This window comes from Puntigrus tetrazona, chromosome 7 (genome assembly GCF_018831695.1).
Source record: "Puntigrus tetrazona isolate hp1 chromosome 7, ASM1883169v1, whole genome shotgun sequence".
Classification (NCBI taxonomy): domain Eukaryota; kingdom Metazoa; phylum Chordata; class Actinopteri; order Cypriniformes; family Cyprinidae; genus Puntigrus; species Puntigrus tetrazona.
In genome coordinates this window covers 17887389-17899583 of record NC_056705.1, presented here as the reverse complement: position 1 = coordinate 17899583, position 12195 = coordinate 17887389, and the positions used below count along the sequence as shown (strand labels likewise).

The 12195-nt window shown below is 37.7% G+C and overlaps 1 protein-coding gene across 1 annotated transcript in view; it reads left to right on the top strand.

The window, feature by feature from the left end:
* The window catches only part of igdcc3 (immunoglobulin superfamily, DCC subclass, member 3), a 68974-nt gene extending 57997 nt beyond the window's left edge, over window positions 1-10977 (top strand). Inside the window, exons 8-14 of the mRNA XM_043243276.1 lie at window positions 1700-1947; window positions 3077-3241; window positions 3515-3703; window positions 4573-4677; window positions 4777-4912; window positions 5036-5276; window positions 5541-10977. Coding sequence (XP_043099211.1) covers window positions 1700-1947; window positions 3077-3241; window positions 3515-3703; window positions 4573-4677; window positions 4777-4912; window positions 5036-5276; window positions 5541-5678 — 1222 coding nt within the window. The 3' untranslated portion in view covers window positions 5679-10977. The remainder of the gene's footprint in view (window positions 1-1699; window positions 1948-3076; window positions 3242-3514; window positions 3704-4572; window positions 4678-4776; window positions 4913-5035; window positions 5277-5540) is intronic.
* Window positions 10978-12195: the final 1218 nt, after the last annotated feature.

Here is a 12195-nt window from a genome sequence, read left to right as displayed (position 1 = left end):
CAAAGGAGAGTGTTCTTGGTCTTTCTAATTAGCATTTACATTTATTCATTATATTTTTTTATACAAAGCAACTTACAATGGATGATAACACAAGCAGAATGGATTTATTCAAGGGAGAATGTAATATGCTAATAAGCAGCGCCCCCATATCAAATTTCCATAAGAAACTGAGCATTAGTGTAAGTGCAGACTAAGCCCTTGGTACAAAAGCCTAGTTAAAGAGGTCTCTTTAGTTGTTTTCTAAGATTGTGATGGATTTCACTGTTTGGGTGAAGATGCATCCCGTCAAATTAAGAAAAATGACCTGTTGCCACATTCTGATGGCACGACCATAAACAACATTAAGTAAATTGATGACAAAAATTAACCCATCTCATACTATTAAGATGAAAAATCTTAAAAAAAGTACAGTAAATATAGAAAAGGCTTTTGCATTAAGATTTTGCATAGTATTCTGCATGCAGTATCTGCTGTATGTGTCGGGGTGGTTTGCATGTACAAGAGATAAAGACGTAGCAGGTTGCTTCAGGCTGGCGGTGAGACAAGAAGAATATAAAAGAAAGGACCATAATCTCTAACATTAACTGGGATGTAAAAGCTGCAGGCTTTTAAAATGAATGAACACCTTTCTGTTTTCCCATTCACTCTGAATAATATCCCAGCAATATCATATAACACCCCATCATTTGTCCAAGAACACAAACCACATGCAAATATATCATAAAAAGGGAGGAGCTTAGAAAGACACAGTAGGCTGAGGACTCTCATTTCCATATCCTGGCCCTTTAAGTGGTAAAAATTCATTTTTTTCCAGGGCCCCAGGATTATGGAAGAAAAAAAACACCTGATTATATATTCAGCACTAATAATGCTCCCCCCTTCCACCATCACCGTATCCCCCAGCAATGAAGGGGAGCACAAAGGAGAAGGTGTTAAAAGAAAAAAAACAACACTGAACGAGTGAGAGTGGAAAAATAAGGACTGGTGAGAAAGAATGGAAAGTGAAGAGGAGGATTCAGGAGGGAGGAGTTTGACAGATGGTTGGGTTTGCTTCATGTTAATGAGCACCCAGAGATGGTGGATGCATGTGGTTTGTTTGTAGCCTCTGCTTTATTCATGCCAGTTACATCATTTGCAGTGTGAACAAGGTTAGACACCCATGTCAGTGCGCATGGGTGAGACCTGTTATGTAGGACTTTTAGCACCAATATTAAAATATCTGGCAGATATAAGATGATATTTTCTTGCTATGGCTGATATTATAACTACACTGGTTTGTCGATGTCAGTTTAAAATAATTAAAAATAAACAATTATTTTGGACATGACAGAATAATTCATTTCTTTTATCAATGAATTAGCAGTGACTTATCAGTAATAATATTTAATAAAAACTTAAATATTTTATAAAAAAAAATAAAACACTAGAAGAAAAGAATCACATTTAAAGTTGTCCAAATGAAGTTCTTAGCAATAAATATTACCAATCAAAAATTACGTTTTTATGTATTTACTCTAGGATATTTACAAAATATCTTCATGGAACATGATTGTTACTCAATGTCCTAATAATTTAAAAGAAAAAGAAAGAAAAAATGTAAAGTTTTGACCCATACAGTTTATTTTTGGCTATTGCTATAAATACGTAAAGTATACCCATGCTCTGGATAAAAGTCTTTCTCTCTTTTTCCTTCTCCTAGTACTCTGACCATCTATGGAGTGACCCAGGATGATGAGGCCATATATCAGTGCATTGCAGAGAACAGTGCCGGCTCCACACAGGCCAGTGCCCGTCTGACTGTGCTGTGGGCTGACGGATTGCCGGGTGTGCCCACGGGCGTACGTGCAGAAGTCCTTTCTCCAACCACCATTCAGGTGTCCTGGAACGAGCCCACCCAAAACACTCAGGACATAATTGGATATGTGTTGCATATCCGCAAGACTGCTGGTAGGAAAAAATACACAAGCATGCAAGAATCAAATCTAATCTATTTTACCCAGCATTTCTTCAGCATTGAATGTAAAACGCTCCTCAGTAAATCAATACTTTATTTAAAGTGTAAATGTAGATTTCCACAAATGTTACGAAATACATATTTTATTCAATCTTCACTCCAGGCTCTCTCATTATGGAAATCATTGAGTCGATAGCAAATCGTCGCTTTTTTCTTTTTGCCATCAGCTGGAGTGGAAATTTATATCTATGCACCATGACAGAAAGAGACACGTTAATGTGTGACGTTATAATCGAGCTAAAGCTGTTTTTTTGTGTAGTAAGGCAATAGTCTTCATCTCTCTGTCAGAGGATACGTGACACAATGTGCAATCTAATGTTTAAAGGATTAAACGCATGTCAAGAGCACGAGGCCAAGGCCAATTGTAGTCTGATTAACATGCATACATGCCTAATGAAGCTGAGCTACAACAGCATAATTATGTGACATTTTAGAACACATTTTAACAAAGCCGTTTTACTTCTAAGCGTACTTGTTGGTAAAGAGACAAGCCTGAAACTCAGCGTGAGGATGGATGCGTGTTCACATATCAGTCCCTCTCTCCTGGGAAGCTTTAAAATTGCATGTTGATGTTTATCTGTGCTGGAGCAAAGACAGCTGAACAGCTGATCTAAGACCTTTGCTGAAGTGCTCTTAAGTGTTCTCTGCTGCGCTTTTTCCTTTTCTCTCTCATTCTCTCACTGTGGTGTTATTATGGCTGTTAGCCACTGCAGTTTAGATTGCTGATATATCTGTAGCATCTCTCATCAGCTGGAAGCCTCACTGCCCTACAGCGCTGTGAGATATGTTTTGGAGTGTGAGCCATTTATAATGTATATGATCACTTACAGCAATTTGGTGTAAATAAATAATGAGGAAATATAACATTTACTCCATCCGTAAATGTGACTTGAGCTGGCAGCATTAAGAGCTGGGCAATTGTTGCAGTTAATCCAAAAATTTTCACTCTTGCTTCATGTTACTCTGTATGTTCTTCTCCCTCATAGCATTTTTTGGGTGTTTGACGTTGGTCTCTCCTGGTTTCTCTCCTTCTTTCATTCAACCTTCACACTTTCCCATCAGACCCAGTTGAGATGGAGTACCAGGAGGCTGTGAGTAAAATGACCCTGCAGCAGGTTATTGGAGATCTGGAGCCTTCCACCAGCTACAGCTTCTATGTAAAGGCTTACACATCCCGCGGAGCCAGCAAAGCCTCTGAGACGGCAGTGGAGAGCACTCTGGGAGAAGGTATAAAAACATATTTAAACAATCGTGCAAGCACAGGCTCCTTTTTATGCATAATTGTATCATTTTAAGTTGTTAATTGTGCCGGCAGTAATTAACCGGAAAAACACATTCTCTCTCTAGAAACTTCTTAGCAATAAAGCATTTCCTCAGAGGCGTTTTGATACAGCATAGTCTTTAATTCAAGGTTGTTCAGGGTAAAGTTCCCACCTGTTGTATTTTCTCTTGCTGCTGAAATACATTGCACCTGATCTTTTGTGTTTGCAATGCCTACAGTCCCTGCTCCACCAGCCTTGTTCACGAAAGTGATTAATTCGACGGTGGTCCAGGCCACATGGGAGCCCTCCACTAAGATGGGCCAGCAGGAAGGATTCAGTCTCTACTACCGTAAGGTTTCTGTCCCAATCTTCACTGGACCCCTTACCTTCCCACGTAATGTGACCCAGTACAACATCACTCAGCTGGGTGAGTCTGGCCATAGTGGCCATTTATTCATTAAAAATATGAGCAGAATGAATTATGTCATGTTCTTGTCTATTATTGTTACTTTCAATTCAGTGGGACATTAATGAATTCTATTTACATAGAATTTATTCAATTTTATGCTTGTTTTATCCAGACCCAATATTGATTTGTTATTGTTGCTACTGTTTTAACATTTACCCTGATATAGGCATAGTTTACAGCCAAACACACTTTTTTTTATTTAAAAACACTATAAGGTCAGTTGTTTTTTAATGTTATCATTATTATTAAACCTAATATTAAACATATTAAAGCATTATTAAACATGTATCCCGTTTTGTTATATATTCAAGTTAGCAAATATTAATATATTATTATATTATTAATGCATATATTAATACATCTTATTTAGTGGTAGGCAACAATTATTCACCTCCTAAATAAACATTTTTGTGTACATAATAAATATACTAAGCATGTATATATTATGTATATATAAATACGCACACATGCATGTATATATTTAACAAAAATATTTATTAAATATATTTATATATAATATAAATTATAAAAATATAAATATAAACCTAAAATATAAAATAAGAATACATTTATTGTATGTGTAACATTTTTATATATATATATATATATATATATATATATATATATATATATATATATATATATATACACACTAGACACACATATATTATATAAACACATTTTTTAATTTGGATGTTATTAATCGTTGCACAGCATGTTATTACAATAAAAAACTACATAAAAACATATCAGCTCATAAAAATAATTTTGCCATTGAAATTGTTTTGGGGAGTAATCCAAAACTCTTTTTTCCTCTTTTTCAACAGATCCGTCTTTTGTGTATGAAATTAAGATTCTGGCTTTTAACCAGCATGGAGAGGGCAATGCCACGATGCGCTTTGTGTCGCTCAAGGAAGCGGTGGAGAAATCAGGTGCCTGATGCAACACACTGTTTCACTCCCACGCATGCAAACAGAATAACTCACTTACACTGACTTACACACTGACTTGTGTGTTTTCTGTTCCTGCAGTGCTAAATACCCCTTGCAACTGTGTAAAAGACGAGCAGAATAAAAGCTCCACCACAGGCATCATCATCGGCATCCATATTGGAGTCACTTGCATCATTTTCTGTGTTCTTTTCCTCATGTTTAGCTACAGGGGCAGGTGAGGAATCAATGCTGACTATGTGTGGTAGCATTTCTTGCATGGGCGGAAAAGAGTTTGGCTTTAAATAAAGGTCAAAATGTTTCTTTGGATGCAGAGTTAAAAGTTTTTTTTTCCTCGCAGGTTGATGATGTGTAAAACCGTGCAGGCCACCCGACAGGCGGGCCGCAACCCAGCAGCAGGAGTCGCGCTTGAATCCTCCTCTTCCTCACAGGGGGCTCTGGCCCTCAATGGCCCCCACAGGTTCAGCTCAGACGGGAATGGAGGAACCCACACTGCAAAGAGCTGCACCGACTCCAACGAGATGGAGAGACTTTTCTCAGGACCATCCCACTTCTCCCATCCACCTGACACCACCCACACAGTGAGCCTTTAGGGAAATGCATACATATATAGATATGTGGATGGTTATAGTATGGTTATAGTTCTCTTTCAGAGAACAACTTTTGAGTACATGCAAGACTATGTTTGAAAGAGATGCATTTGCCCGAGTGTACTGAAAGAGATCAAAGTAAAACCATAATCCTATGAGCTCTGTGGAGATTCCTTGACCTCACAGTAACTGAAAAGTTAACACGTGTTTGGTAATGTGATTTTCTTTTTTGTGTGTATTTGCGTTTCTTTTCAGATCGAGAGCTCCTTGGTCTCTTGTCCGTTGAATGAAACCCAGATGTCCACACTTCCCCTTGATGACTTTAGCCTGATGGAGGAGTGTGAGGTGCAGTTCCGGCAGCATCCAGCAGAGGGCCAACTGGATGAGGTCTGATAAAGAAATAAAGGCCAAGAATATCCTCTACTCAGACTCCTGTCCAACTCAGGTCAACTGAAATATTCATCTTTTTTAGTTCTGTTTTTATCGTGCAAAGAATATATTATTTGTAAGTTAAGTTCCCTTTGTGGGAATCACTGGACTGTAATGCCGAGGGGTCCCTGTGGCCTCATGGATAGGTGAGGTTCTGTGATGGACATCTATTATTTCTCATTGGTAGGTGAACAAATTCACTCTTGCAGTTAAAGATGGCAGCGTACAGTGAAAGTCTAAAGTCACTAGTATATATAATTGATTTTATTGGGCTTCTTCTGCACAACAGAGAAGGATTTTTCCTACTAAAAGATATATCCGACTTGCTGCCTCCTCTTAACCTACCAATGATTTCACAAGCCCATCCATCAGAGACTAAGATCTTCTTCCAGGGATTTCAATTTATTCTCAGGACTTTTTTTTCACTGATATCAATGTTTTGTTGTGTTTTTTTTAAAGTAGGTTTTAGTCTCCATGAAGACTTTAGACTCGGCTATGTGAACCTTAGAATTTGCAACAAAAAGCCTACCTCAGCTGGAATGAATGTCTTGTAGGAAGTCTTTGAGATCTGCATATTGCTGTCTGTTCTGTTTTTATACACATCAAGCGTTCAGTCAAAAGAGAAAAAGGTGCTTCTCTACCTCAGATTTCAAGGACTGCCGCTCTCCTGCTCGTTGAAGCGAAACAAGAAAAAAATCCAACATATAGCACTTCCAAATGTTGAAGTCAATGTTCTACCTCAAAATAACAATGTTGTTATTGTCGTTGTGGTTATTTTCACGTATTGAAACATAGCCTCTTGTTTGTGAGATCCTGGCTTCACTATGTTAATGAATTGCTGTGTTTTGATATGTCAGTACCTCATGCCAGTTGACAGATGACATTGTTCTATGAATTCTGCTTGTAAAGATGTTTTGATAGTGTCCTTGTATTCACGTAGGATTCTTTTGGTTCTATGTTTCCTGATCAGAGTATTTTTATTTCAATCGTAGTCGACGCAGTAAAATGGAAAGACTTTTTAAGATAAACTGCACTGTTACTAATGTCTTCAGGATAAAAAAAAATTACTGCTCTCAGATGAACCGTTGGAAGAAGAAAGGCCACCATAGGCAACGCTGGATATAAGCATACGAAATGATGTTTAGGTATTTGAATAGTTTGACTTCATGTGTTTTTGCATGTCATGTAACACAAAAGAACTGGAAAGATCGACAAGTGTGTAAAGCGTTCTTTACAAAATTAAGCACATGCTGTTTCTATGGGTGCTGATAGAAGTAAATTGTGACATAGTTTAGGTGCGCGTATCACGTGTCGTGATATTTCATGAAAAATTGAAATGTGGTTATAGGAGCTGTGATCAATTTCGAAGCTCTAGCACCCTTAGATACTGTTAAATCTGTTCAGATACTCCGCTGCATGTTATGACGGGAACGCCAAACTATGGAAGAACTGGGCATTTTAGAATTCTCCAGGAAGTGAACATTCCATTAGAAGCCAAAGCCACTGGAGATTCTCACGGCTTCTATGTGGAGTTCCATCATTTTTTTAATATCCCATGCCCCTCGTCCATGTTTTTAGTGCCACATTGATCAGGGAGCACAAAGTGCATCATACATACGCACATGACTCGCACACATAACATCTGTTGGCATTAGATTCTCAGAATACTGAGTAGAGGATGATGCCTGAACTACCGCTGGTCATCTCTTCATATATCTGACCAGCTAATGAATCGCTTTTCAATTGCTTTTCACTGTGTGCTCAGCCACCCAATCCAAGACCAGCTGTTTCTTTTAGCGGGGAGGGAGAGTTGAAAGTACCAGCAAGATGTTCTTTCTCCTCTTGTGTCCCATAATGCTATGGTACATATATATTTTTTTAGTAACCTACCTCGACACAGCAGTCATGCTCTCAGGTTGCTCCTACTCTGATTGGGAGATTGTATTTTTTGTATAGTACACATACACACACACACACACACACACACACACACACACATACACACATCAGAGGAGAACATCTCCTCTGGACCCTTTAGCAGATCAGTGCGTTGCATTAGCTTTTCATGCGCTTTGATTTTATTGAATGTATAGTTTTATTTTTGTCTCATTGTTATCAAATATTCATGTTTACTTTATTCCGGCTGGTTCAGATGACTGATCTAACGGTTTTGCCACTATCATTTTTTTATTATTATTATTATTATTTAATAATGTAAACCTCCTCATCATTGTGTGTAGATAATGAGTCAAATTCGCATATTTTCATAACGCCCACGAATTCTGTAATTAATCTTTTTTAAAGAAATGGACAAAGTAAGCCTAGATAATCAAAAAAAATCCTATTCATGTAAGGTATATTCCTTCAAATACTGGTTCTGGAACAGAATTGCACAGTATATTACAGTGTAGAAAAGACTCAAACAATGTGCTGTATATTTATTGTACCGATTGCATTGTAGTGTTGTCAATGGAGACTGTAGAAGCTTTTGTGTTGTCTGTATACAGATAAGTGCTCAATTCTTTGGCTGTGTTAAATAGAATTAATGAAAAAGATTCTGAACAACGAAAGGAATGTGATACGCTGTGCTGTAGAACTTTGTCCTTAATAATGAAAGTCCTCTATGAAATATCTATTGTACAGTCTTGGTGCTCTTGGCATTCTTGTAATAAGACAAAACGTTTTCATCTGTTGTGTAATGCGATACAAGCAATTCTCAATGCTGTTACATTTCCAAAAGTCATCTGCAGTTTTGTTGCTTTTTTCCTGATAGATTTGGTCTTGTGAGGTTTGTAAACTACTAGTGTGCAGATCAGTACAAGAAAAACAGTAATGAGCATCATCAGGCTTTAGGATTACAGTCTTGATCAGTTGACTGTCTTACAGAAAGCAGGTCTTGATTCGGTTGAATTAGGGTGCGTGTTCGACCACAAACGGACAGCTGCTGTTTTCAGTTCATCAGTTCATATCTTACTTGTCTGTGCTACCTCAGACTGATCTCTTTTTTCTGATGTAGAGATTCATCCTGAACTTTTCACAGAGGTATTTAGCCCTTATCTGGCATACGTTGTTCCTGTGGTGATGATAATCCTCATGCTGAAAACTGTTACTGTGATAAAGCATTAGCTCCACAGGCTTTCTGAGCAGCTCCTAGTGCTTGATCTCGCTTTGTTTCCATTCAATATTTAGTATCGTTTCTGGCTGGAGTCCATGAAAGAACAAAGAACATGTTACCAAAATGGCCCCTCGTCTCTAGAACCCACCTCGCACATGTATACACACACACACACACACACACACACACACACACACACGGTCACATCCCTGTAAAGAAAGACATGTTTGTGTCAGCATTAGTCCCGTGTCCCAGATTTCCCCAGGGAGACTCGGGGATGAGGCATTAACATGTAGCAGCCTCAGCTCCTGCCAGCGCTATGGCAACACCGACCCATTCACAGCAACAGAAAGACGTTCAAACTTCGAATCTGTAAAACAAACAGCTTTTTGTAGAGGATAATATGTACCAGTTTCACTCTGTTAAGCCCCTTTCAGGACCTGGGATTACATGGGAGTGCACTTTTTGCTTTTGGTGAGGGGACCAATAGCAGCCCAGCTGAGAGGAATTTTTATGCTCGCTTTTACAGTTTCACACACACAGAGGCTTTAAACTTGTGTATTTGAAGCAATCACAGCATGAGGTTTTTAGAAGCGACTGGGGATTTCTGATGTCACCATGTGAAAATCTGATGGTGTCCATTACTGTTTGCTGTACTGTTCATAAAAATTCATGGGAGATGTTTATAGCGATACTCTTACAATGGAAGCCTGTGGGGTTTAAAAATAGAATGTGAATTATTCATGAAATACAATTTACTAATTGAGCTCTTAAGATTTCTACTTTTCTAGCAGAACCAATGGAATTAGTTTAGATGGATGAGGAAGAATCCATTTAATGTGCGTTACAGTTACTTCTTACAGGTTATGCTTTTGACACATACATATTTTTTATATGTATTCCCACTTGACTTTTAGGATTCCGTAGTAAGTTTATTGCTGAACCTGTAATATTCATAATTGTCACTGTGAAGTACTAAAGTATAAATCCTGTGCTGTTTCCACAGGTTTCTTTGTGCTGTTTTAAAAATTAATAGTGATAAAAAGGAATAATTTACAGATTAGTTCAAGGCTAGTTGGCAAGCACAAACTGAATGGCACTCCTGCATTTCTTGATAAAAATGAACAAAGAATCAGATTTGATCCTCTTTTAACCTCATCTCACATTAATCAGTATTGGTTAAAATACAGTGAATGTGAAGATGACCGTCACTTCTTTAAAACTGTGTTCATGACTGAAACACTGAATCTCAATTTATGGTGCTATTTGTGTCAGATATTCAGCTTATTCTTCTGTTTGGACATATTCATTTCCTCTTTCACAAAAAAAAAAAAAAATTCGGAGGTGAATTTCACCTTGCGTTCACAACCGCACTGTAAAGTTCTGTATTAAAGACCTGTATAAAACTTTGTGAAGACTTGACAGATTGATTTACCGTCAACGTGTGCTTTGTTCATTAAAGGAAATGAAGGAAATTATGCATCAACGTCTCAGCGCAAACTGTATTTGTGTATAGCTATTTAACCACCCTCGGAGCTGCATATGATTATGGAAATGTAACATTCTTGCAGGGTTAGCACAGACTGTTCAAATGTGTGTCTCTGTAATCCACCATACAAACTTTAATTCTGGAGCTCAGCAGGAAAACGGGCATGACAGCGATGCCTGGGGACAAACTCCAGCAAGCACGGGGCTTTTGTGCTGCGTATGACCCTTCAGCAAACCCTTTCTCCGTTCAGCCGTTTCTCTTCACATGAAGGGTGTCATTTTAGAGGAAATGAAGAGAGCACAAAAGATGACGCTCAACTGAGCAGGTGTGAGATGTTCGGTTTTCTACCGTTCAGTTCTTCATGTAACTCGCTCTCTGTAATTCAGGTCCGGGTGAAATTACTGTTTCTGCTGCATTGGAAACACTGTTTCTACCAGTTTTGTCTTCTCCAGATTTGATGTCTAACCCCCTCTGACCACAAGACGGTCAGTGCTGTGTATGTACATATGCATATATTTGTATGTGTATATGTATATTTATATGAAGAAAGAATACTAGACCGTTTCTAGTGGTTTGTATTGTTTTAGGGTTTATTGTGAAACACTGTTTAAAGTCAATAACAATGATGACAATAAACTAGTTCTAGTTTTAAAAAACGATTCCTTCCTTTGTCAATGAATCTTTCCTTTTTGTGCATTTATTCACAGCTCACCTTTCCGTATGTGTTTTGGTGAATTTGTGCCTGTAAGCATTACCGTTTAATAGTTAGGGATCATTTTATTTTATGTTTATGAAAGCATAAGTCTAACCAAGGCTGCATTTTTACACACACACACACACACACACACACACACACACACAAGTAAAATATATTGTGCAATATCACATCAAAAATAGCATGTCATTTATATATAAATACTGAAAATACAAAACATTTTTTAGAAACTTACTTTTTATGATTCTTTGATCCGCTTAATGCATCTTTGCTGAATAAAAGATAAAAGGAAAAGCTTACAACCTCATATGTTTGAAGAGTTGTGTATATTTATATACAGTGTGTTTGCAAACGTGCGTGTGGGTCTGAATTTCCCTCGTCAGCTTTCGACAATCTCTGCTAATTGACTAGCTGCAGTGTTCAGTGTATTGCACATAGATTGATTGCACTGCATGTGGAAATGCATGAAATATTTACCCAGATACACGGGCATATCTGACTATAGCTCACAGCAATTGCAACTTTGTCATGCAATATCCCTAAACTAAAATCCAGTCATAAGCTATTTTGGTTCATTTGTTTCTTCACAGTTTGGAAATGAATATGCGATTCTTTAATGTCATGTTGGATTTCTCTGTGGGTGTGCCAGACTGCTGGAGTTAGCTTTATTTTCAATCATTGCTTTCTCCTGCAGAAGGATTCCAATCAGTATTCAGATCTGTGCAAACAATGATTTATTTGGGTTCTGATTTTCATGGTAAGGTACTTAGTCAATACCAGATTCATTGATGTTTTTGCTTTGCTTTTATAACAGTGATCAAAGTGAAAAGAACAAAAAAATGAACTGTAAAGACAAGGAGAGTGGGAGAGCACACTGAACTGAACACACAAATCACTTCCTGCTCTAATTAATATTCCACACTGAATAACGTTTGATAGAAAATATAGCATGAATAACGTTCATCACTATTTAAGGCATGCCCTCAATAAATCTGTGACGCTTCTCGCTTATATCTTCATTCATTTCCCTTAAGAGAGTGAAAGATGCATGTGTAATCTGGTGTTTCTATATCTTTGTGCTGTGAATCAGAGAAAACGTAAGTTGTTTCCAAAACTAGAATGTCTGTTCCTAAAGCACAAACACCCAGACTGTCCACATAAA